Source organism: Apodemus sylvaticus, chromosome 3, assembly GCF_947179515.1.
Source record: "Apodemus sylvaticus chromosome 3, mApoSyl1.1, whole genome shotgun sequence".
In the NCBI taxonomy this organism is placed as follows: Eukaryota; Metazoa; Chordata; class Mammalia; order Rodentia; family Muridae; genus Apodemus; species Apodemus sylvaticus.
In genome coordinates, this window is record NC_067474.1 from 155,145,955 (window position 1) to 155,172,264 (window position 26,310).

The 26,310-nt window shown below is 51.4% G+C and overlaps 1 protein-coding gene across 2 annotated transcripts in view; it reads right to left on the bottom strand.

The window, feature by feature from the left end:
* Positions 1 to 14,816, bottom strand: part of Fblim1 (filamin binding LIM protein 1) — a 29,018-nt gene extending 14,202 nt beyond the window's left edge. Inside the window, exons 1-4 of one of the 2 annotated variants that reach the window (XM_052177948.1) lie at positions 14,735 to 14,816; positions 9,911 to 9,964; positions 9,246 to 9,501; positions 479 to 672 (exon numbers count right to left, since the gene is read on the bottom strand). In XM_052177948.1, coding sequence (XP_052033908.1) covers positions 479 to 672; positions 9,246 to 9,492 — 441 coding nt within the window. In that variant the 5' untranslated portion in view covers positions 9,493 to 9,501; positions 9,911 to 9,964; positions 14,735 to 14,816. Of the gene's footprint in view, positions 1 to 478; positions 673 to 9,245; positions 9,505 to 9,910; positions 9,965 to 14,734 lie in introns of both variants that reach the window. The other variant, XM_052177947.1, reaches the window with a different exon arrangement.
* Positions 14,817 to 26,310: the final 11,494 nt, after the last annotated feature.

Below are 26,310 nucleotides of genomic sequence, written 5' to 3' on the forward strand. Positions count from 1 at the left end.
CAGTTGTTTAGACTGGCCTTGAACTTACTTTGTAGCCTAGGCTATGTCTTGTGATCAGCCTGCCTCAGCCCTGCAACCATCAGGCCCCGTTTGACTCCTGTTTCTAAGGATGTCCTTGGTATGATGTGTGTCTCCACCAACAATGGCTGGAGGTCACAGAGATCTTGACCCAGCACACCACTCACGTCAACGACAACACCCCCCACCCCCATGAAGGGCAGGATTGATTGGCTTCTTAGGCGGTGTGGAGATTTGGGTCAGAACTAGGTCGTGTCCTGGAGCAGAGGGTAACAAGAGACTGGGGCACACGTCTCACCAGGGACTCTGAAAATTCCAGTTTCTACCAGCTTTGGAACTCCTTTGACGACTGGAAGGAATCAAAGCACCTCCGCCTTGGTAATGCTGGGAATCCCGCTCCTCCCCACCCCCGTCCCCCACTGCTGCCATGGGCGGGGGAGCCCTGGGGATACTCCTGTACCTGTAGCAGGGGTGGAGGTGGGGGAGGGGGCAGGTGCAGTTGCTCCAAGTCAGAAATGAGTGATGTCTCCGATGTCCCCGGCAAGACAGGAGGCTTCTCTTCCGGGAGAGGCAGGTAGGCAGAAGGGGGCGGTGGAGGGGGCGGTAGGAGGTCGAGGTCCTCATCATTCAGGGAAGGAGGTGGGAGAGAGCATCCTACAACGGGAGAGGAGATGGGTTACCCAGAGTCCCCAGAAGGCCAAGCAGCCGCAGGTAAAAGTTCAGGTCTGGCTGCAGTCCACCCTGAACTGCTGCTGTCCCCTGGCTTGCTGTGGGTCCTTAGTCAAGAGTGTCAGCTCTCTTTGAGTCTTAAATTGCTTCTTTGGAAACTGAGCCTCGAGCCCTACACGGCTCTTGTCAGGGGTAAGGACAGGTGAGGAGTTACCTGCAATGACCGAGGCCAGAGCTCAGATGTGATGGGCACCGTCAGGGTGTTATGGCCAAGACTGTAGCCAAGGCTGAGAAAACACCCCTGGCCTGGGCTGATGGGACCCTCCTCCTCCCTTTTGGGGGAGCGGGGAATAGCAGCCCCGGCTGTCCTGGAACTCACCATATAGACAGGATGGCCTCAAACTCACAGAGATCCACCTGCCTCTGTCTCCTGAATGCAGGGATCATAGTGGGACCCTGCCATCCCCAGCTCCCTGATGGGGGCCCAATACATCGTCGTCGGTGGGATATCAACTAGTCAAGCCACTATGGAGTTCCTCAAAACCCTAACAGTTAGGGCTGGAGAGATGGTTCATCGGTTAAGAGTGTGTGCTGTTCTTATAAATCACTCAGGGTGGATTCCTAGCACCCACACGGCGACTCACAACTGTCTGTAATTCAGAGGATCCAATGCCCAATCTGGCTTCCAGACCCACTAGGCACACATACAGGCAAATCACACATATACATGAATAAACATAAACACATCTTTCAAACAAACTAAGAGCTAGATCTAGTGGCGCGTGCTTTTGATCCTTACACTCAGAGGCAGAAGCAGTGGGTCTCTGTGAGTTCAAGGCCAGCCTGGTCTACAGAGAAAGTTTCAGGACAGCCAGGGGTTTGTAAATAGATAGTCTCATAAAATCCAAAACCAAACCAAATGAACCACATACACACACACACACACACACACTAACATAAAACAAACTAAAAACAAAAAAACTAACAATTGGGCCAGTAATATGGCTCAGTAGACAAAGGCGCTTGCTACCAAATCTGAGTTCTATCCATGGAGCCTCTGTGGTAAAAGAATGGACTCCTCTGACGTCCCTACAGCCCCAAGGCATGTGCCCCCCGCCCCCACCCACACACAAGCGATAAGTAAATTAGAACACAAGAATAAAAAGCAATAAATCTTCCATGTGACCTAGTTATAGCACTCCTGGCAATTTGCCCAAAGGTCCCCAGAGACCTTTGCACGGTTGGCATTCAGTGTGGCCCAGTGGCCCAGCTGGGCCGACCCAGGTGTCCATGGCAGTGTAAGGAGAAGAAAGAAAATGTGTCCCCTCCCCCAGCACAATATTTTTCAGCTCAAAATTCATCCCATGAGAAAGATCCTCAGGAAAAGAACAAACAAACAAACACTCTATGAAAAGAAGAAATCTAGGTGTTGTGGCACTTGGAAGCTGAGGCACGAGAAGGCAGCTCCGCGTTTGAGTAGTTGAGGCAGAGGGGTCAGGCAAGGAAGGACTACATTAAAACTTACGACCTAAAACTGTCTGGAGAGATGGCTCTGTGATTAAGACCTCTGACTGCTCCTCCGAAGATCGTGAGTTCAAATCCCAACAACCACAGGATAGCTCATGATCATCTGTAATGAGATCTGATGCCCTCTTCTGGGGTGTCTGAAGACAGCTACAGTGTGTTGGGGTTCTAAGCTCCACCCCACACCTACCTGGCAATAGCCAGGAATGCCCAGCCCCAGAGATCTGGCCCACTATAAGAGGGGCTACTTGCTCCTCCTCTCTCTCTTTGCTCTCTGCTCTCCCACACTCTCTCACCTCTCTGCCCCTGGGGCTCTTCTTCCCTCCACGTGGTCATGGCCGGCCTCCACTCCACTCTCTCTCTTCTCTCTCTCTCTCTCTCTCTCTCTCTCTCTCTCTCTCTCTCTCTCTCTCTCTCTCTTCTCTCTCTCTCTCTCTCTCTCTGCCTCTCTCTACCACTAACTCCCATCCCCTATTCTGAATAAACTCTATTCTATACTATGCCTGTGTGTGTGTGTGGTCCCTCAGGGGCAGAGGTGCCCAGGCAAGGGCCCGCCTGGACACCTTCCCCCACGTCGCCTAGCCACACTCCCCTAGCCCCCTATACTCCCCCCTTTTAAGCCCTTTCACAGTGTACATAATAAATAAATAAGTAAATAAACAAATAAATCTTTTTAAAAGATGGATCTGGAGAGGCACAGCTCTCCTTACTCCCATATAAGTCTGTTTGTGTGTGTGTGTGTGTGTGTGTGCACACGTAAGCTAAACATATCGTACCAACCCAGCTGCGTCTCGGTAAGACCGCGCACACAGACATTGCACGGGACCATGCCCTACCAGCAGAGGATATGTGGGCTCCCCAGGCTGAGCTGACTATGAGGAGGCCAGGATAGGAGAGCTAGGTCCTGGTTATTGGGCACAAGGCTTCTGCGTCCCCGAGGGCTGAGGGGAGGGGAGGGGAGGGCTGGCTACCACGGCCATAGCCGGAACCACTGTCTGTACCAAGTTCACTACTGTGACCCTGCAGTCAGTAAGGTGTCAGCTCCCTTCAAGGACTTGACATGGAAGGAACTACAATCGGTTCTGTCCACGTCAGGTACAGGACAAACACTGCCAACAGCGACCCAGAGAGGCGGGCAGGTTGGCATGGAGGATGCAGAGGTGGCTCTCTGTGCGTCCCAGGCCAGCTTGGTCTGTGTATCATAAACGTTTCAGCCGGGCGGTGGTGGCACATGTCGGTAATCCCAGCACTCTGGGAGGCAGAGGCAGGCGGATTTCTGAGTTCAAGGCCAGCCTGGTCTACAGAGTGAGTTCCAGGACAGCTAGGAATATACAGAGAAACCCTGTCTCGAAAAACCAAATCCAAAAAACCAAAAAAAAACCCCAAAAAACCAAAAAAAAAAAAAAGTTTCAAACAAACAAAGGAGGAAGAGGAAGAGCAGGAGGGAAGGGGAGGAGGGAAAGGAGGACGGAGGGGGAGGAAGATGGGAGGCTTGTGGGTAAAGGGACTTGCCTGGCGACCTGACCTTAAGCCGATCCTTAGGATTCGAAGGATGGAAGAGAACAGGTTCCTCCCAGCTGCCCTCTGACCTGTGGCGTGTGTGTGTGTGTGTGTGTGTGTGTTTGTGTGTCTGCCCACACATACATACACATAAAGGTGGGGGGGGGGGAGGTGCAAGGGAGAAAATGGCCGCGGAAGGTCAAAGGCAAAGCACAGAAAGTTCTAGATTTCCCAGAGTCAGAAGACCAGGGCTCAGGGCTCTAGAGCCACGCCCATCCCCAGTCTCTGGGGTCAGGTGTCCACGCCCACCCCGCGGCTATCCTCACCCCGGCTCCTCCCCAGGACTGAGGGGACCTCACAGATGGATGTGCGCTCTAGAGGGCAGCCCCGAGTAAGCTGAGTCGCAGACTCATGGGGGTTTGGGGGTGCGCGTACAAACATCCAGCTTCCGGTCATTTCTAGGATCAGACTTAGATGGCCGTCAGGCCGGAAGTCCCACCTGCCTGGCAAAGCATTAACGGGGTGCAAGGAATGCTCAGTTCTCCTTCCAGCTCCCCCTTCTCCGACTCTCACCGCGTAGCCCAGACTAGCTCAAGGTCCCAATCACCCGTCCTCAGCCTCCTGAGTGCTGGGATTACAGGTCTGTACCACTCACTACCCACAAGAAGAAGCTCCTCCTGCAGTTGACAACAGTCAATCGGATATTTCAAAAATAGCTGACAGGATTGTGAATGTTCCCACCACAAAGAAATAAGCATCTGGGGCAACGGATCTGCTAATTACCCTGACCTGAAGATTACAGGCTGCCCACAAGCTATAAAGCAAGATACTGGATCGCATAAACATGTACAATTACCAGGGGTGGATAAAAACGCATTTTGTGGGGCCAGTAAGAGGGCTCAGTGGGTTGAGGGGCTTGCTGCCAATTCTGAGGGCCTGAGTTCCATTCGTAGAGCCTGCGTGGTGGAGAGAACTGACTCCTGCAAGCTGTCGGCAGACCTTCCCATACAAACGCTATGGCACACATACAATAAATAAATGTAATCAAAAATTAATAATAATAAAAAAAGAGGGGGCTGAGGGCTGGAGAGAAGGCTCAGCAATTAAGAATCATATACTGCTTACCGCTCTTATAGAAGACCTGAGTTCAACTCCCAGCACCATGTAAAGCAGCTCACAATCAATCACTTCAGCTCCAGCTTCAGGGGAATCCTACGCCCTCTTCTGGGCACTCAGGGTACTGCACTCACATTTGCACAAAGATACAGACGCAACCCATGTGCAAATGTACACATATATATTGTTTTAAATCTTTATTTATACGAGTGCACTGCCGCTGTCTCCAGACCCATACCAGAAGAGGGCATCGGACCCCATTACAGATGGTTGTGAGACACCATGTTGTTGCTGGGAATTGAACTCAGGACCTCTGGGAGAGCAGTCAGTGCTCTTAACCACTGAGCCATCTCTCCAGCCCAAATGTACACATATATACACAAATAAAAATAAAAGAAATCTGGGGCTGGCTTAGTGGTTAAATGCACTGGCTACTCTTAGTTCAATTCTCAGAATCCATATGGTAGCTCACAACTAACTGTCTATAACTCCAGGGCACCGGATGCCTCTTTCTGGCACAGGCAAACACACCCATAAACATAAAATAAATACATTTTTAAAAAAACTTTTTTAGGGGCTGGAGAGATGGCTCAGCAGGTAAGAGCACCAACTGCTCTTCCAAAGGTCCTAAGTTCGGATCCCAGCACCCACATGGTGGCTTACAACCATCCCTAAAGAGATCTGAGGCCCTCTTCTGGTGTCTGAAAACAGCTACAGTGTACTTACATATAATAAATAAATAAATCTTTAAAAAAAAAAAAACTTTTTTAGGGCTGGAAAGATGGCTCAGCGGGTAGGAGCACTGACTGCTCTTCCAAAGGTCATGAGTTCAAATCCCAGCATCCACATGGTGGCTCACAACCATCTGTAATAAGATCTGACCCCTTCTTGAGTTCAGATCCCAGCATCCACATGGTGGCTCACAACCATCCGTAAGGAGATCTGGCTCCCTCTTCTGGCTCTCTGAAGACAGCTACAGTGTACTTACATATAATAAATAAATATTTAAAAAAAAATTTTTTTTAAATGAGGGCTGGAGAGGTGGCTTGGTGGTTAGTGAGTACTGCCGTTGCAGAGGACCCAAGCTCAGTTTCCCAGTGCCCACATCAGAAGGCTCACAACCAGCCATAACTCCAGCTCCAGAGGGGCCCACCCCTGACCTCCATGGGCGCCTGCGCACACGTGAGCACAGGAACAGGAGACTTGTACACAAGTAAAGATAAAATAGATGCAAAGCCAAAAGAATGCTTTCAAAGAAAAATAGTTCTTGTTTGTTCCTTTGGTTTTGTGGTCTGGGGATCAGAGCAAGGGGTTCACACTGGTCCACCAGGCGGGGGTGCAGCTGAGCCCCAGGACCAGCCTGGGGTACGGCTGAGGGGGCAGCCTTGGGTTCAATGCAAAGAATGGAAAAGGATGAGGAGAGAGAAAGGGGAGTTAATTAAAAGATGTCGGGTGGTGGTGGCGCATGCCTTTAACCCCAGCACTCAGGAGCCCAAGGCAGGCCTTATCTCTTAAATTTAAAGCCAGCCTGGTCTACAGAGTGAGTTCCAGGACAGCCAGAGTTGTTACCGAGAAACCCTGTCTTGAAAAAAAAAGTTTAAAAATTAAAAAAAAAAAAAATATATATATATATATATATATATATATATATATATATATATATATATATATATATATATATATATATATATAAATATATATGATTCACAAAGTGTAATTATTACCCAGAAAGGTAGGGAAAAATGCAAATCAAAGTCTGAACTCCAGCTTTGAGGTGGGGCCCAGCTGTGTTGGAACAAGCCCAGAGGTGACTATGTGTGGTTGATGGGCTGATGGGAGTGTGGGAACCCGGGAGCTGGGCTCTAAGAGAGCTCGTGAGTCAGGACCCAAGTTCTCAGGGGCATCGCAAGCCGCATCCTCTCCCAGCTGTGCCTCCCTCGCTCCTGGGACCATGAGCTGAAGGGTGATCGGGAACGACGGCGGGAGAGGGGGTGGCTCAGCGGGAAGAGGTACAAGCTGTCAGGCCTGACCGCTAGAGTCTGCTCATTGCCACCCGCATGGTGGAAGCGTTCCTGCGTCTTTTCCCTGTGTTGATTGGGTTGACCTCTCCGCCCTAGGTGTGGTGGTTTGAATGAAGATGGCTCCCATAGGCTCATAGGGAGTGGCAGGAGGAGGGATGACCTTGTTGGCGGAAGTGCGTCACTAGGGGCGGGCTTTCAGAAGCGCGTGCCAGGCCCAATGGGTTCACTCCGTCTTCCTGCAGATCACCATGCAGAACGCTCAGCTTCTCCCCCAGCGCCATGTCTGCCTGTATACCACCACCACCACGCTTCCTGCTGCTACAATAATGGGCTAAACCTCTGAAACTGTAAGCCAGACCCCATTAAATGTTTTCCTTTATAAGAGTTGCTGTGAGTTGGACGGTGGTGGCGCACGCCTGTAATCCCAGCACTCTGGGAGGCAGAGGCAGGCGGATTTCTGAGTTCAGGTCAGCCTGGTCTACAGAGTGAGTTCCAGGACAGCCAGGGCTACACAGAGAAACCCTGTCTCAAAAAAAAAACAACAAAAAACAAAAAACAAAAAAAAAAAACAAATCCAAAAAAACCAAAAAAAAAAAAAAAAAACCAACAACAACAAAAAAAACCCCAAGAGTTGCTGTGTCTGTGGTGTCTCTCACAGCAATAGAAACCTTTACTAATATAGTATGTCACACACACACACACACTTACTAATTAATTAATTAATTAACTAAGTTAAATTAAGTTAAAAGTCAATCCCAGGGCTAATAAGATGGCCCCATGGGGAAGACATTTTCTATCAAGCCTGGTGACCTGAGTAGCTCAGTCCCCAGTCCCCAAGAGGGGACTGGAAGGAGAGAAGCCACAAGGACAAGCTGTGCGTTCATCTCCTGGCACAGACGCGTGCACTGCCACACAGCAAGAAAGAAATCACACGGTAGGCCAGCAGCAGCGTGAGACGTTGTAGTAGTGGCTGTCCCTGGCTGTCAACCTGACTATATCTGGAATGAACTACAATCCTCATCTGGAGGCTCAGAGATACAAGTTTCTGACCTGGATCTCAGGTCATAGTCAATAAAGATGGAGATCTTGAGGCATAGTGGCTATGAATCCCAGACGATTAAGACAGGGAGATCTCTGAGCTCAAGGTCATCTGGGACAAAGCACACCTGGTGCTTTGTCCTGGTGGCACACACCTTTAATCTGGGCTAAACCTTCTGCTGGAGACCTACATAAGGACATTGGAAGAAGGAAGAAGCTCTCTCTTCTTCGCCTGCTTGCCTTGTGGGACTGAGCAACTGCTAGATCCTTGGACTTCCATCCACAGCTGCTGCTGACCATTGTTGGGGAGTTGGACTACAGACTGTAAGTCATTGACAAATTCCCCTACTCTACAGAGACTGCCCTTATATTCTGGGACTCTGGAGAACCCTGACTGATACAGATGTTTTCCAGACCCTTGGAGCTCATCTCCGCCTCTGTCTCTGCACCTGTTTCCACGTCCCCCGCCCAGCAGAGGCCTCAGAGGAACCACCTCAAGGAACTGCGAAGAGTCACTTCTCCACCTCGATGGCACTGGGCTCCATTGTGATGCTTGCTCTTTCTACATTTGATAAGATTTTGTCAATTTTTCTTGTTTTGTTTTTGTCAACTCTTACTTAGGGTGCATGGATGTGTGCGTGTGAGCACACATATGTATCTCTGTGCACATCCGTGTACATGTGTGTGTACATGGATGCACCCATGTGCGTGTGTGCATGTGTATCTGTGTGTATGTTTATTCATGTACATGCGTGTGTGCATAGGTGTATCCATGTGCACATGTGTGTGAGTATGCATTGTGCATCTGTGTATCTATATGTATCGGAGTACATGTATGTCCATGTACATGGGTGTATCCATGTGCATGTGTGTGCATATTTCTCTGTGTATATATGCATATCCATGTGCAGGCATATAGCTCTGTGTGTGTGTGTGTGTGTGTGTGTACACGTGTGGAGGTCAGAGGACAACTTGCAGGAGTTGATCTGTCTTTCCTATCCTTTGGATAGGTTCTGGGAATTGAACTTGGGTCCTTACACTTGCCCAGAGAGCATTTTTAGCAGCAGAGCCATCTTGCTGGTCCTATATTAATGCTCTCAATCTCCACATCTATACTTTGAAGCTTTTCTGTGACATATTCTTCAGGGTCTCTATTGCTCAGAAATTGAGGCGCAGGGAGGCCGAGGGGTCTGCAGCATCCCAGAGCTGAGAAGAAGAGTCAGGACTCGGGAACAGGCGGGTGGGTTCCAGAGTTGGCCTGACACACCGAGGGCGCTTAATGAATGAGCCTGCCCTTTCCTCCCTGCCTTGGTGCTAGCTCTGTCCCCGTCCCCTGTCCCCTTAGGGACGCTCTCTTACCTCCATTGGAGAGCTGAGGTGGGACCCCAGGGAGCAAGGCATTGGTCCTGCCAGGGGGCGTCCAGGTCTTGGGGCTCCTGCCCACTGCGGCCCCAGGTGTCTTTGTGGGCAGGGTCTCCCAGGGCCGAGCGCGCCGGGCTTCACAAGCTGCCGGGCCCACTTCCTCAGTCACCGCTACATCTCGGCGTGGGGGTGCCAGGGTGATGAAGACAGAGGAGGCCACCCTCTTCTCAGGTTTGGAGGCCATGATCAGCTCCTGCTGGGGTTGGGAAGAGAAGGGGTTCAGGTTATAACGGGGTACCCCACTGTCCACCAAAAAGCTTGTCCTGAGCCTCCCATCTCCCACAAGACAATCTCACTGTACTGGTAGGCCCAGTCCAAACACCCGGCCACACCAGAGAGGGGACTGAGGCAGGGGAATGGTGTGGTCTGGGCCAGGCTGGCTTGCATAGTAAGCAGGGAAGAAAAGAGGCGGAGGTAGGAGGGGCAGGGGATGGCCCTCGGATGGGCCAGGTGGCCAGGTCACAGGGGCCCATACATGCTCCAGAGCAATGGACAGCCAGCCCTGCAGGATTCAGATCCTCTTCCCTGGCCACCTCCTTCAGAGCCCAGCCCAGGCAGCTGACAGGCCCAGGCCCCATACCCGCCCACGGCCCCTCCCTCACCTGAGACACTGATTTCCTACTGGAAGACAGGGTCCAAAGTTCAGGCCAGCTCCACTGGAAGAAAACAGGATGGTAAGAGTGGCTGGATGAGGAAAAGACAGGATGTGCTCTGTCCCCGTGCTCTGCCCGGAGCACCCAATGACACGCCATCTTGTTTCATCAGTGAGGAAATAGACTTGAGAAGTCAAGTCCCTTGACCCCTCTGTTCTCTTCTGCCCACTCCATCCAGTCCCAAACTGTCACATCCTTGACGCTGTGTGTGTGTGTGTGTGTGTCTGAAAGGTCTCCTATCCTACCTCCTAACCCTCATCTTCCCAGAGCATAAATATGATTGTTTCTCCCCTGCTTAAAAGCTTTTTAAGACCATGGTAGGGTTGGGGAGATGGCTCAGAGGTTAAGAACGCTGATTGTAAGCCGGCGGTGGTGGCGCACGCCTGTAATCCCAGCACTCTGAGAGGCAGAGGCAGGCGGATTTCTGAGTTCGAGGCCAGCCTGATCTACAGAGTGAGTTCCAGGACAGCCAGAGCTACACAGAGAAACCCTGTATCAAAAAAAAACAAATCCAAAACAAAACAAGAACAAAAACAAAGAACGCTGATTGTTCTTCCAGAGGTCCCGAGTTCAATTCCCACATGGTGGCTCACAACCATCTGTAATGGGACCCAATGTTCTCTTCAGGTGTGTCTGAGGACAGCAAACGTGTACTCATATATGTAAAACAAATCTTTAAAAAAGAAAAAAAAAAGACTAAGTGGTGATAGTGCACCCTTTAATCCCAGCAGAGGCAGGCAGATCTGAGTTCAAAGCCAGCCTATTCTACAGAGGGAGTTCCAAGACAACCAGAGCTAACCAAAGAACCCCCCCCCCTCTCTTACACACACACACACACACACACCACATACACACACAAATAATAATAGTTTTTTAAGGTTCCCCATTACCTCAGAGGAATAAAATCTAAACTTCTGACAGGCAGTGGTGGCGTGTGCCTGTAATCCCAGCACTCTGGGAGGCAGAGGCAGCTGGATTTCTGAGTTTGAGGTCAGCTTGGTTTACAAAGTGAGTTCCAGGACAGCCAGAGCTATATAGAGAAACCCTGTCTCAAAACAAAAACAAAAACAAAACAAAAACAAGGGCTGGAGAGATGGCTCAGCGGGTAAGAGCACTGACTGCTCTTCCGGAGGTCCTGAGTTCAAATCCCAGCAACCACATGGTGGCTCGCAACCATCTGTAATGGCACCTGACACCCTCTTCTGGTGCGTCTGAAGACAGCTACAGTGTACTTACATATAATAAATAAATAAATCTAATTTAAAAAAACAAAACAAAACAGAAAACAACCCCCCCCCAAAAAAAAAGAAAGAAAGAGGGGCTGGAGAGATGGCTCAGTGGGTAAGAGCACTGACTGCTCTTCCAAAGGTCATGAGTTCAAATCCCAGCACCCACATGGTGGCTAACAACCATCCATAAAGAGATCTGATGCCCTCTTCTGGGGCATCTGAAGACAGCTACAGTGTACTTACATATAATAAATAAATCTTTAAAAAAAAAAAAAAGAAAGAAAGAAAATCTAAACTTCTGCGGCCTCACCCTCTCTCAGCCCCGCCCATCTCTCTGATTTGGAGATGGGACTCGGGTCTTGCATTCGTGGGGTATGGACAAGCTCTACCACAGATCCACATCCCCAGCCTACCTCATATTCTTTAAACCGGCTTAGCCCTTTCTTTCCTGCCTTTCGCTGTTGGAGGATGTTCCTACAGGGTTAATTTTAACTCTCTCAAAGGTCCAGTTCAAATGTCACCTCATCCACAGAAGTGTCCCCTGACTCCCACCTTGGGGCCATGTTTGCTTCCTCTCTCTGGAGACAGCTCAGCATAGGCCCTGCTGGCTCATAACGCATGTGCCTGATACCCTCAGGCGATCGCCTTCAGTGGTCTGCGGGGGTGGGGTGGGGTGGGGGGCAGAGATCTGCCTGCAGTGCGTGCATGGGCTGAAGCACAGATCTCGACAGAGAAAGCCCCCTTCACGTTGGGAAGAAGAGGCGACTCCTGCAGATAGCAGCCTCTGAGGCCAGGCCGAGGCCTAGGTGGATCATCGTGGGTCATCGTGGGTAAATTGCCACACCCAGCACCCAACCATAGTTCCCTGGCTAAAAATATGCCCCTTATCTCTCTCCCTTCCTGGCTCTGTGTGGGACACCTGGACATGACCTTGACGCCCAGTCACAAGTGCTCGGGGAGGGGTGACAGACCCAGAGACCCTAATGAGATGTGAATCCCACATGGTCACTCACAGGTCTCCCTCATTCTCACAGTGCATCGGCCTCCTTGGGCCCTCTTGTGGGCTGACGGAGGCAAATACCAAGAAAACAACTCCAGGGGTGTCAGACATGGTGACACATGCTTTTAATCCCAGCACACCACAGGCAAGAGACAGGGGGATCTCTGTGAGTTGGAGGCCAGCCTAGTCTACATAGTGATTTCTACAGTAGCCAGGGCTACATAGAGAAACTCTGTTTCCCAAAAGGGTAAAATCTAAATAAATAAATAGATAGATAGATAGATAGATAAATAAATAAATAAATGGAGGGCCAGGCAGTGGTGGTGCACACCTCTAATCCCAGCACTTGGGAGGCAGAGGCAGGCAGATCTCTGTGAGTTCAAGGTCAGCCTGGTCTACAGAGTGAGTTCCAGGACAGACAGGGCTACACAGAAAAGTGTAGAAAAAAGAAAAAGTGTTTAGAAAAAAGAAAAGTGTATGTGTACACACACACACACACACAATCAGGAATCATGGCTCCTACTTTTAATCCGAGCACTCAGAGGCAGAAGAGCATGCAGATCTCTTGTGAGTTCAAGGCCAGCCTGGTCTACATAGCAAATCCCAGATTAGCCAAAACAAACAAATTGAAGCCAAGAACCGTAACACATACTTGTAACTGTAATCTCAGCACTCAGGAAACCTGAGACAGGAGGACCATGGGTTCAAACCCAGCCTGGGTTTCATAGTTACACCCCACTCAACTCCATGGACATTTATAACTCAGCCTTCAAACCTCAGCTGTGAGGAGCCTCTGTCACGCGGTCCCAACAAGAGTGCGAGTGGATTTCCTTGGCCCTCCAGCAGGCTTGGAATCCTTTCAGAGAATCCAGCAACCTGAAAGTCCTGGGGCATCCTTGGACTTTTTCCTCCTTGGACTTTTTCCTCCCTGGACCATACCAGCCTCCTCCCCCACTCCAAGCTCCACCCCTTCCCCCAAATAACCCAATCCAAGGCAGTTTCTTGCGGTCAACACATTCTAGGCGGGGTCCTGTGAGACAGGCTGTGGCTCTTCAGGAACCCTCCTCCACCCCCTTTCCCCCTACTCTGACCCCCATTCCATTCTCCCTGCTTTCTCGGAAGCACGCAGCGTGGAGGCCAGATGTTCGCAGCTGGGCAGCCATACTCTCGCCCTTTACGTTGTCATGCTGCGGTGGGGGACCCCGGGGATGGAGCAGCGCTGGGGGTTTTCAAAGCCCTGTCAGGTCCCTTAAGGAGAGCCCATTGCCCCAGAGTTCACCCAGGCGGGGTGGGGGGGTGAGGGGGTGGGGTGGAATGGGGGTTGGGAGAGCATTGTCTGACAGCTTCCCAGCAGACCCTCCACCCCCATCCTTCCTCCCCCGGAGGGCAAATCAGACACCCAGATCCAGTTGGGTAAGCGGAGAAAGTGGGAACAAAGGGAAAGAAAGTCATTTCCTGTCAAGAGGAAGGAAGGAGGCTGAGAGCCAGCCGGGCCGGCCAGCCAGCCAGAGCCCGCCTTAGGCTGCAGCCCCTGGGAGGGGATGTGCTGGCCGCCGGACAACGCTTTGCCTGCACTCTAAGGCCACCTCCGAATCATTTCTAAGCAATGCTCTTTCATACGGACCCACTAAGCAGCGATCCAAGTTTAGGGGAAGAATTAAACTTTGCTGGAAGTGAGAGAGTGTATGTCCCCCCCACACACACACTCCCTCCTACAAGACACCTTGCAATCTCGGAAGCTAAGGGCCTCTCATCCTCTTTCCTACACCAGAGAAAGGAAGAAGCGCAGAACTAGGATCTTCTCCAGGCTACCGGTCTTTTGTACTGGGCGACCTTGATGCGGTCACTCCACCTCTCTGGGCTTGGCTTTTTATTCATCAAGTGACTAGAAGTCTGCCCCGGAGGGTGGCTGAGAGGAGGGCAGCTGGTCATTCAGCCCCAGAGGGGCAGGCGGAGTTCTGCGGCTGGAGGACAGTGGTCTCCATTGTTAAAAACTGGAATCCGGGTGCTGCCCAGCCTGTCCCCCTGGGACTTGAGGTCTGGGCTGGAGATGGGGGAGTAGCTGCACACACCTTGGGGATCGCCCATTTCCACACCCCGCCAGGCCAGGCGAGGACACCCCCAGGACCCTCCTTTTCCTCTCCAGACTGGAGCTGGGAACAGGATCCAGGAGGGGCTAAAGAGCCCGGGAACTCTGCGCCCTGGCACAGCAGCAGAGCGGGGCAGCTGGACGGGTCACCGCCGTGACTATAATTCGATCCATATGCGAGACTCTGTCCTCTTTGTGCGGGAGCCTCTGCCCAGCCCAACCCGTCCCACTCCAGAGCAGAGACACGACCCTCGTGCCGTCCCTACACTCAGCCTCCCAGAGTCCCCAATGGCTGAGATCCTGGGACACACAGGGACAAGACACAGAACCCACCCCGAGCCCCCCAGCCGCGTCGAGCTAGGTGCAGTACGGTGGCCGAGAGTTGCCCATGTGGCCACCTGAGGTTGACCCTGCCCGGGGCGCATAGCCAGGACCCCCACGTCGCACCCGCTTACCTGCCTCGCTCCCCATGCCCCGGCCTCCGCCGGCGCTGCGCCTCCGCCCCTTGCTCCCGCCCTGGTTTTCCTGTGCTCGCGCAAGCGCGCGCGCCTTACCATAAAAGGTGACGCTCGGGGAGGGGGCGCGGGCTCGTCCTACCTGCCCCCCCACCTGTGGCCGCGCCCCCTCCCTTTGTTCCCACAACTCCTCCCCCTTCCCTTTGACTCCTCCTCCGCTGCCCACCCCTACAGTGCACTGGGGAGGCGCGGGGCGGGCGGGGGAGTGGGATCCTTAGCCACCTTAGCTCTAGGTCACCTGGATGAGCGGCCCCACCTGCTTCAACTGATGGAGTACTTGCAGCCGGGGACTTGCACCGGACTGACTCTGAAATCCTTCAGGGTCGTAAGTTAGGCTAGACGACGCATGACCTGGGACTGTCAACCCCTTTTCCCTAAGCATCAATCTTTACTTCTTAAAATGGGTTCTGCACTGCCCACCACTGCAACTTGGCCTAGAGTTAAAGCGATAATGCTAACCTATACTGGAGTTGCGGGGCTTGAGACCCCAGTGAGGCAAGTCACCTGGATCTGCAGTCCTGGGCTGTCACTGTCTGTCTGAGCCTATGACTCCTTCTATAAGTGGGTCTCAGATCCTGTGATGGAAAGAGGCCCCTACAGGAAACAGGGGAGACAATCAGGTCACCTGTTTGCTTCCTGACCCTGTTACTGGCCCCCTGAAGAAGCACAGCACAGGGCCCTGGGGCCTGGCTTGGGGCTGCTCTGGGCTGCTCAGGTCCCTAGAGACCTGAGGACATTGCTGGGGAAAGGAATCTGGGTCTGATTCCCAGGCAAGCAGATTGTTCTTTTGATTAGAGGCACAATGGGGGACTGGGCTGGGGAGAGCTGGACCCAGAGTCGTCTGTGTGTGTGTGGGGGAACCAGACAGGATTGGGTCCCCTTCTGCAGCCCTCACCCCGCCCCCATAACCGAGGTGGTCCTGGATTGCTGGGGAAAGAGAGGTGTCAGAGTGGGGTGACTGGGTGTGATTCTTTTTTTTTTTTTTTTTTTTTTTTTGGATTTGGCTTTTTTTCAAGACAGGGTTTCTCTGTGTAGCCCTGGCTGTCCTGGAACTCACTCTGTAGACCAGGCTAGCCTTGAACTCAGAAATCCACCTGCCTCTGCCTCCCAAGTGCTGGGATTAAAGGTGTGCACCACCACTGCCTGGCTTCCATTTGACTCTTACCTCCAGTGTGGAGTCACAACCGACTACTGTCACTACAGTAGCTACCATTTCTAGAGACTTTCCTTGTGTCCCTTTCACCCTTCCAGGGCTGATAGGTCCCATCCCACAGACCAGACACTGAAGCTGGGGAGGTTGGAGGCTTGTGCAATGGGCACTGGACAAGGCTAGATTCAAAGCCAGACCAGAGAGTGCTCCTTAGGCACCTGGCTCTGCTAGTCCCAGAGGCTGGATCCCTGCCACCATTCCCAGATGAATGCCAAGGATGGGGTTCAGCACTACACTGAGGCTACCGGTGCCCAAGGGCCCCTTGGGTGCGTTCCCAACCTGGCAATGGGACAGCCTCTTGTCTGTGACAGGTGTGGAGCCTCTGCTGAGACAGGGGGGTGCCACTGAGTCAAGATGGTACGTTTACCCCACGGCTCCATCCGGGGGAACAATGAGACGCCACACCGAAGGGTTGACTTGGGGCCTTAGCCAAGGTCAAAGGGATTGATCTAGGAGCCAGGCTTTCCATAGCCCTAGTCTAAGGCAGTCTGGGGGTTACCACTCACCGGCTGTCCTGCACCCCCTGGCCTCTGTTCCACCTCCTGCTGCTGCTGTTTCCAGTTGGGGTATTGTCCTGACTGAAAGTCGCCTGCACCAGCCTGGGTATCAGTGGCACCGATAGGCAGGTGCCAAACTTCCTGCAATGGAAACCCAGGAAGTGTGAGGGCAGAGAAAACACACGCCCTCTGTGTGCCAGCTCATAGGCTCTGTGCCCCTCCTCCCTCCCTGCCAAGCTCAGACCAGCTCTCTTCCCTCCCCAGAAGTCCCAGTAGGCAAGAAGAGGGTCCTCTACGAGGGCCATGACTGCTGAGACCCTGCAGGCAGAAGAAGGGCTTAGGGACACGATCCAGGCAGCGGGTGATATTTTCTGCCATTCAGACACAGACACATCTGTTGGGAAGTATAGCTTGCTTGCCTTCCCCAGTGGTGGGGTTGAGGATCTGTAAACATGGCCTGGGCGCTGGCTACCTGGTAGGGAGTGTCTGGAGACAATAGCAACCAAGTCTGGCCATTAAGCCTCGTCCAGCCGGGGAGATTATGAATGGATTATACTAGGAAGGAAGGTGTCGGGGTGAAGGCGAAATAGGGCAACAGTTACCAATAGTGGCATGTACTAGGATGGAAGGTCCAGGGACGGAGACAGAGACAGAGAGGTGGCAGGTGAGACCTGCCGCGGTCATCTCTGAAGTCATAGTTATGCTGTGATGAGGGACCACAGAAACATGGGCCAAATGGCCTCTTAGTCATCTGGTACTGACTGACCTTGAACAAGTACCACCTCCCAATTTTCTTTTGGATAGGGTCTCCCTATGTAGTCTTGGCTGGACTGAACCCAGGCTGCTCTCGAACTCAGAGAGATCCCCTTGCTTCCACCCCCTGAGGGCTGAGATTAAAGGGGTCTGTCAGCACACAGCACAGGGCGGGACAGTCTTCCCTCAGTAGGAATGTCAGAGCCACAGACATTACGCAAGCACACCGAGGGTCTGTTTATCATTGACACCCTCCTATGGAAGGCCTGGGATTCCCACATGAGTCTTGCCTAGTTTCTAGAACATTCTGCCCACTGCATCTACAGTCCAGCGAGATCCAAGTACTTGGACCAACTGACTGAAGGGAAGAAAGGAGGTGTCCCAAGCTTCCTGAGCCACATCATGAACTCTGGGCCTGGGAACTCTGGAGGGGACGCCCCTTCAGCTCTCTCCTGGAGAATTCATTGGGCTAACCCAGATCCAGCCGCCTGGCCTCAGTTTGTTCACACACCCCCCCAAGCTAGTTAGAATTACATTTCTGGGTCAGGTAGGGTAGCACATGTGCACATGAATGAAGTGTGGGGGCTAGCCTTGGCAAAGAGTCACAGGAAGGTTCTGGTTTCCCCATCTTGCCGCTTGTCTGCCTTAAGTTGAAGGAGGTCAGATTTCCTGATCACAGTTTCACAAATGCCTTGGTGGGCCAGGGCAGGGCTGCAGTAGGTCGGGCTGGAGGGGTCCCAGATAGTGGCAGGGACGAGCTGGAGCACATCCCACTATTGTTATTCCTGAGTGACCCTGGCAGCCTGTTGGACCTTGGGCAAATTGAATCTCCGGGATCTCACTCTCTTGCAACTCACGTCTGTGGCCTTCTTGTAAGTGATGGGGAAATTGTAGATGGAGATTGTATTGGGTAGTTTTATGTCAACAGGACACAAGTTAAATGCATCTGAGGAAGTAACTTTTATTCAGAAGATGCGGCCATAAGATCAGTCTGTGGAGAAACCTGGAGAGCATGTTCTTAATTAGTGATTGGTGGGGGAGGATCCAGCCACTGTGGGTGGTGCCTTCCCTAAGCTGGTGGTCCTGAGTCCTGTAAGAAAACAGAGTGAGGGGCTAGCAGGAGGTAGCGCATGCCTTTGATCCCAGCACTCAGGAAGCAGAGGCAATCAGGTCTCTGAGTTCAAGGCCGGCTGGATCTACAGAGTGAGTTCCAGGACAGCCAGGTCTATACAGAGAAAGTCTGTCTTGAAGAACCACAGAGAAATAATAAATAGGGGGCTGGAGAGATGGTTCAGTGGTTAAGAGCACTGGCTGCTCTTCCAGAGGTCCTGAGTTCAATTCCCAGCAACCACATGGTAGCTCACAAGCATCTGTGATGGGATCTGATGCCCTCTTCTGGTGTGACTGAAAAGAGATAAAGGCAGGGGTGTGGGTTTATAGGGGACTCCCCCCCCCCGTTAGTCTAGCTCTGTCTTCCCTAGTGCTGGCACAGCACCTGCCTTCTTTTGGGGGGACCCTCCCTTCATAGATGAAGGGAGCTGGATTGCTGAGTGGTGGCAGTGTGTGCCCTTGCTCCCAGCACTCGAGAGGCAGAGGCAGGAGGATCTCTGTGAATTGAAGTCAGCCTGGTATATAGAACTTGTTCCAGAATAGCCAGGGCTACACAAGAAACCCTGTTTGGACACCCACCCTGCCCACCCACCCACCCACCCACCCACGCAATGCCTGGGATCTAGGAGGCTTGAGGACTGACAGTGGGACTTCATGCGAGCCTGTGTGTCCCTGGCTCCCCAGGGAGGGAGGGCCATCTTCCTGTGTCTTGATTGTGCAAACAAACTTAATCCTCTGCTTTGGGGGCCTGAGCTGATTCTGGCCAAGCTTGCCCAAGCCTGCCATTTCCCACAGCTGCTGAGTCGGTGAGACTGAGGGTGGGGGTGGGGGCATGGGGTCCTTGAGCCTCAAGCCTTCCTCTCTGGCCCTGGGTCTTGCCAGCCAGAGCCCTTCTGCCAAGAGCAGGGAGGCAATCCTGGCCTCAGTTTCTCCAAGGGTCCTCATCTGTTTTCTTGCTCGGAGACCCTGTCCCCTCACTAAAGCTGTCTCGAGCCCTCTGTCGCTGAGAATTATCCCTCCCTCCTTCTGTAGCACACCAACCCTAGCTTTCCCGTTCTGTCGCCTGTACCCAACATGGCCCTGCTGGCCTCCCCAGCTCTGAGCCCTGGGCAAGTTCAGTGTGGAGGAAAGCTCATGTCAGGCTCACTTGGGTGAGCTCCTCAGAAGGACGGGGAGTTGCGCAGGCATTATGGAGGACTGTGGACAGAGAGGGCAGCCAGGTTATAGGCAGGAAGCATTGCCAGTAAGCATTCCTGGCCAACAGCCCAGAAAGATGTCAGACGAATGGATCCCGGCACCGTCTGTAATAATTAAGTGTGCTTTTCTTTCTCTAAATAAACATTACCAATAAGTTCATGTTCTTTACCCCCAACATGTGTGCATGTGTCTGTATGTGTGCATGTGTGTATGTGTGCGTGTGTGCATATATGTGTGTGTGCATGTGTCTGTATGTGTGTGTGCATGTGCATGTGTGTGTGCATGTGCATGTGTCTGTATGTGTGTGTGTGTGTACATGTGTGTGTGCATGTGCATGTGTCTGTATGTGTGTGTGTACATGTGTGTGTGCGTGTGCATGTGTGCATGTGTCTGTATGTGTGCGTATGTGTGCATGTGTGTACATGTGTGTGTATGTGTGTATGTGTATATGTGTGTATGTGTGTGTGTGTGTGTGCGTGTACATGTGTGGGGGCATGCATGTGGAGGCCAGAGGCTAACCTGGAGCGTCATTCCTTAGACATCCTCTCCCTCATCTTTGTTTTTGTTGTCTTGCTTTTGTTTTTTTCTTATTCACTTTACATTCTTCTCAGTGTCTTAGGGTCCCCTCCCCATTCATTTTTTGTACTGTGAGACAGGGTTTCTCTGTATAGCCCCGGCTGTCCTGGAACTCACTCTGTAGACCAGGCTGGCCTCAAACTCAGAGATCTCCCTTTCTCTGCCCCCTGAATGCTGGGATCAAAGGTGTGTGCCACCACTGCCCAGCTCACCTCTCTCTCTCTCTTCCTTTTTTTTTAATTTTGTTTTTTTCGAGACAGGGTTTCTCTGTGTAGCCCTGGCTGTCCTGGAACTCACTCTGTAGACCAGGCTGTCCTCGAACTCAGAAATCCGCCTGCCTCTGCCTCCCAGAGTGCTGGGATTACAGGCATGTGCCACCACCGCCCAGCTCAGGTTTATACTTTAAGACTTATTTCTAGGGCTAGAGAGATGGCTCAGTGGTTAAGAGCACTGACTCCTCTTCCAGAGGTCCTGAGTTCAATTTCCAGCAACCACATGGTGGCTCACAACCATCTGTAATGGGATCCGATGCCCTCTTCTGTTGTGTCTGAAGACAGCTACAGTGTCCTCACATAAAATAAATACATCTTTATTAAAAAAAAAAAAGACTTATTTCTAGGGTTGGAAAGATAGTTTAGAGGTTAAGAGCAACCACATGGTGGCTCATAACTCTCTGTAATAAGATCTGATGCTCTCCTCTGGCATGCAGGCCTATATCCAGGCAGAACATTGTACACATAATAAATAAATATTTTAAAAAATTATTATTTTATTATTTTTATTTTATTTATTTTGGTTTTTCGAGACAGGGTTTCTCTGTGTAGCCCTAGCTATCCTGGAACTCACTCTGTAGACCAGGCTGGCCTTGAATTCAGAAATCCACATGCCTCTGTTTCCCAGAGTGCTGGGATTAAAGGTGTGTACCACCACTGCCCAGCTTATTTTTTTATTCATATTTTTATTCATGCGTATGGGTGTTTCGGGCTGTGTGTGCCAGGGGCATGAGGGTCCCTGAGAGTAGGGATCACGTTCCCTGGAACTGGAGTCCCAGGCCTTTGTGGGCCAGCTGCTGTGGGTGGGAACCAAGGTGCAGTCACTCTTACCTACTGAGCCACCTCTCCAGACCTCTCCTCTGGCCTAGAGCTCATTACATAGCAATTTCCCCAGCGCTGAGATTACAGCTGTGCACAGCTGTGCCGACCCTAGCTCTACTGTCCGCTAAAGCTCCCTGGTCCCTATGCCTTATAGTCCACTGTCCGGACAGGCCAACGCTGCTGATGTCTGATCATCTCCCTCTCTGCCTAGTCTTCTGTGGCTCCCCATTGTTCTTGAGGATACCCCAAGCCCCTTACCTGTGTGACCCAGACCCTGCTCGCCAACTCCTCAGACCCCACAAGAGCCCTAAGGCCAGGGCTCTTGGCCACACCCTGCCCTCCATCTTCTTAGATGGAGCTGTAGTTCCAGATGCTTCTGTGTCCCTGGAGCACGAAGGAGAGGAATCTGCAGACGGGGAGCTTTAGATTCATGACCCCCCTCTGCAAATCCCACCTCTGCCTCCCGTCAGTCAGAGAACTAAGAGCCCGGACTCGAGTGTCCAGGCTGTCCTCTGTGCTGTCTCTGCCAAGCCCATGGTCTGTGAGGTTTCCACTCCCCCAGTTCTTTCTCATCACAGAGATCTGTCCTCAAGGCTGGAGTGTCCTTCCCATGGCTCCTGCGTGTGCGCTTAATCCTATGCTCAAAAATCCCCTTCCTGGATGAAAGCACTGAGGAAGGCAGCTCTTAGCTGCTCCAAGGACTCTTAGGTGAACCCCACCCCCACCCTCCACCCCGCTGTAACTCCCTTATTTGAAGTGTTTGGGACCCTGGGTCTTGCTTATAATAGGATCTGGTAAAGCCAGTGATGTAACTTTCACTATTGGGTTATATAGAGTTGGAGGCTTCTAGCCTTCCAGGTCTCCCTCCCTCCCCCCTCCTTCCCTCTCTCCTCCCTCCTCCCTTCCTTTCTCCCTCCCTCCTCCCTTTCTCTCTCTGTCTCTCCCTCTCTCCCTCTCTCCCTCTCCTTCCCTGACTCTGAAGGGAAGAAGCTGCTGGGTTGTGGTGAAATCCATGTAGTGGGAGCTTGAGGGAGGCTCTCAGATTTAGGAAGTCTCTGAGTCACAGCTGACCTCTTGACCACAGGCTCTGAGTTAGAGACCGTGGCTGGGCTGCATGGAATGCCTGACTCAGCGGAGGGCGTGACCTGACCAGTATCCACTGTCTTAAACAACTGCTTTTTCTCTTGGGGGGAATGTGTTACACAGCGGCAGCTGACCGATACACCTTCCCGGGGCCCCTTAAACAGACACCCATCAATCTTCCATTCTCTAAACCAGCTCTGCCTTCCTCGGCCTCAATGATTGTCACATGATACCACACTGGCTATGACCTCCCTGAAGTGAGAGCAGCGAGTTTATCACAGCCTCCCTCCAGCCCCAGCAGAGGCTGGCTCCTTACAGGTGCTCTGGTTACAGACGCAGAAACCCAGAGAGGCATCATGGCACTCACACCTTTAATCCTAGCACACATGAGACTGAGGCGGGCTGGTTCTTGAGTTCAAGGCCAGCCTGGTCTACAGAGCAAGCTCTAGGACAGCCAGGGCTACACAGAGACAACCATATCCTGATAAACAAAAACAAACAAGCAAAAAAACAAAACTGTCCTGTCAGAGTTGCTTTTGCTCTGATGAAGTACCATGATCAAAGGCACGCCGGAGAGGAAAGGGTTCATCTGGCTTATACTTTGGAATCCTAGTCCATCACTGGAGGAAGCCTGGACAGGAACTCAAGCAGGGCAGGAACCTGGAGGCAGGAGCTGATGCAGAGGCCGTGGAGGGCGCTGCTTACGGGCGTGCTCCTCAGGGCTCGCTCAGCTTTTGTCTTCCTTCCTTCCTTCCTTTCTTTTTCTTTCTCTTTTTTTCCTCTTTTTCCCCAAGACAGGTTTTCTCTGTGTAGCCCTGGCTGTCCTAGAATTAACTCTGGAGAGCAGGTTGGCCTGCTCTGGTGCTAGGATTATAAATGTGGGTCACCACTGCCTGGCATGGAGGCATTTTCTTTTTTCTTTTCTTTCTTTCTTTTCTTTGGTTTTTTTTTAAAGTTTTTTTTAATATTTATTCATTTATTATATGTAAGTACACTGTAGCTGTTTTCAGACGCCAGAAGAGGATGTCAGATCTCTTTACGAATGGTTGTGAGCCACCATGTAGATGCTGGGATTTGAACTCATGACCTTTGGAAGAGCAGCAGTCGGTACTCTTACCAGCTGAGCCATCTCTCCAGCCCCTTTTTTTTTTGGTTTTTTGAGACAGGGTTTCTCTGTGTAGCCCTGGTTGTCCTGAAACTCACTCTGTAGACCAGGATGGCCTCGAACTCAGAAATCCAGCTGGGAGACATTTTATTTTTATTTATATATTTTTTTGGGGGGGTTGGATTTGGTTTTTTTCAAGACAGGGTTTCTTGTATAGCCCTGGCTGTCCTGGAACTCACTCTGTAGACCAGGCTGGCCTCGAACTCAGAAATCCGCCTGCCTCTGCCTCCCAGAGTGCTGGGATTACAGGCGTGTGCCACCACCGCCCAGCTGGGAGGCATTTTCTTAATTGAAGTTTCCTCCTCTCAGATAATTTTAGTCTGTGTCTAGTTGACATAAAGCCATCCAGCACACAAACGAATCTAATGAACCAAGAAAGAAAGGAGAGAGAGAGAGAGAGAGAGAGAGAGAGAGAGAGAGAGAGAGAGAGAGAGAAGAGAAAGAAAGAAAGAAAGAAAGAAAGAAAGAAAGAAAGAAAGAAAGAAAGAAAGAAAGAAAGAAAGAAAGAAAGAACGGGCCAGGTGGTGGTGGCACACACCTTTAATCCCAGCACTTGGGAGGCAGAGGCAGGCGGATTTCTGAGTTCGAGGCCAGCCTGGTCTACAGAGTGAGTTCCAGGACAGCCAGGACTACACAGAGAAACTCTGTCTCAGAAAAAAGAAAGAAAAAGAAAGGAAGGAAGGGAGAAAGAAAGAAAGAAAGAAAGAAAGAAAGAAAGAAAGAAAGAAAGAAAGAAAGAAAGAAAGAAAAGAAAGAAAGAAAGAAAGAAAAAGTCAGTGCTTTTCTGGTGCTCTCTCCAGTTCCAGCTGCCACAGGAGTCACCCTGCTCCACTCAGACACTGAAGACCCTGGTCTTTCTTTTTCCTTTTTTTTCTTTAAGATTTATTTATTTATTATTATATTTAAGTACACTGTAGCTGTCTTCAGACACACCAGAAGAGGCATCAGATCTCATTATGGATGGTTGTGAGCCACCATGTGGTTGCTGGGATTTGAACTCAGGACCTTCGGAAGAGCAGTCAGTGCTCTTAACTGCTGAGCCATCTCTCCAGCCTGGTCTTTCACTTTTTTTTTTTTTATGTATTTATCTGTTTGTTTATTATTGCTATTGTGGTGCTCTGTCTGCTCTGGTACTGCTGACTCTCTACCACTGAGCCACACACCTCCATGGTGTAATATATATGAGCACAGTCACTGTCTTCAGACACACCAGAAGAGGGCATCCGATCCCATTACAGACGGTTGTGAGCCACCATGTGGTTGCTGGGATTTGAACTCAGGTCCTTTGGAAGAGCAGTCAGTGCTCTTAACCACTGAGTCATCTCTCCAGCTCCCCCTTCCCCCCCCCCCACCCCATGGTTGGTTTTAATGCCAGCTTGTCACAGTTAGAGAATCACATGAGCAGGGAGCCTCAGGTGAAGATCTGTCCCAGTTACCCAGTGTGGGTAGCACATTCCCATAGCAGCCTCGATAAAAAGGAGGATCGGTCACCTTCTGCTCTCTTGGACGTCAAGTTCACACACCCTGTTGTGGCTGCTCCCCCGTCTCTGGGATTAAAGCCCTGCAACATACCATACTTGACTCCTGTTTTAAATTTTGGAACATTTTTTTTTACACTTATTTATTGTGCACAGGCCCCAGCAATTGTGTGGAAACCAACTCTCTCCTTCCTCCATGTCTCAGAGACTGAACTCAAGTCATCATCAGCCTTGGTGGCAAGCACCCTTAGCAGACAGGCCTTCTCACCACCACTGCTGCGTTCCTTCCTTCCTTCCTTCCTTCCTTGCAATCCCTCTTTTCTTCTTCCTCCTCTTCTTCTGTTTGCCAACAGGGTCTCTTGCATCCCAGTCTAGCCTTGAACTTGCTCGGCTCACTGAGCACCTAGAGAATAACCTTGAACTTCTGATCTGCACGCCTGCATCTCCCAAATGCTGGGATGACATAATGCAAACCCACGCCTTGTTTAAACAGCACTGGGAATCAAACCCAGGGCCTTCTGTATGGTAAGCAAGCGGTCTACCAACCAAGTCCCATCCCCAACCATTTTCGTTTTTTGCGGGGTGTTGGGGGCTTCTGCGTTAGAGGCAAACACCACACCACTGAGCTATACCCGCAAGGCTGGGTAACCACATTGTTAAGACTCTTGCCAGACACAAAATAATTTTCAGAAAAGTCATTTGATAAGAAATCTCTCCCAGCCGACATGTTCCCGTTCTTGTTTGGATAATGGTCCCTGTGCCCATAAAAAGGAAAGGACAGCTGAGTCCAGGTCTCTCCCAGATGTCGCCAGTATTTTCCCAGTCAGGCTGAGACCAGATCGCCTTCCAGCACAAACAGCGGTGGTGGTGGTGGGGGGGGTGTTGTTGGAACCCAGAGCCAGTCTGTGTCTGGCGGATCCTGGCTCTTCGCCCACCAGATGACTCGTTTCCTCCAGACAGGGTAAGTTGGGGTGTGGAAGCCAGGTCACACAGCAGGGGCAGCGATATTGTACTGAGCGGGACTTTCACTCAAACTGGACCTGATACAAACCAGGTCAACCCTGGCTTCCACTTGTCCTGGTGTCAGCCCTGCCTTGGTTGGGGAGGGCTCACTAGAGGGCAATAGTTCTCAGGTGGTGATGGTGGTTGGGGGTTGGAGATGGATTCTCATGTATGTAGCCCAGGCTAGCCATGAAGTTGGGATGTAGCAGAGGATAACCTCGAGCTCCTGGTATTTCTGCCTGTACTTCACAAGTCCTGGGACTGCAGGTGTAAACCATGACACCCTGTTGATACAGCACTGGGCACTGAACCCAGGGCTTCGTACAAGCCCCCTACTAACCAAGTTACGTC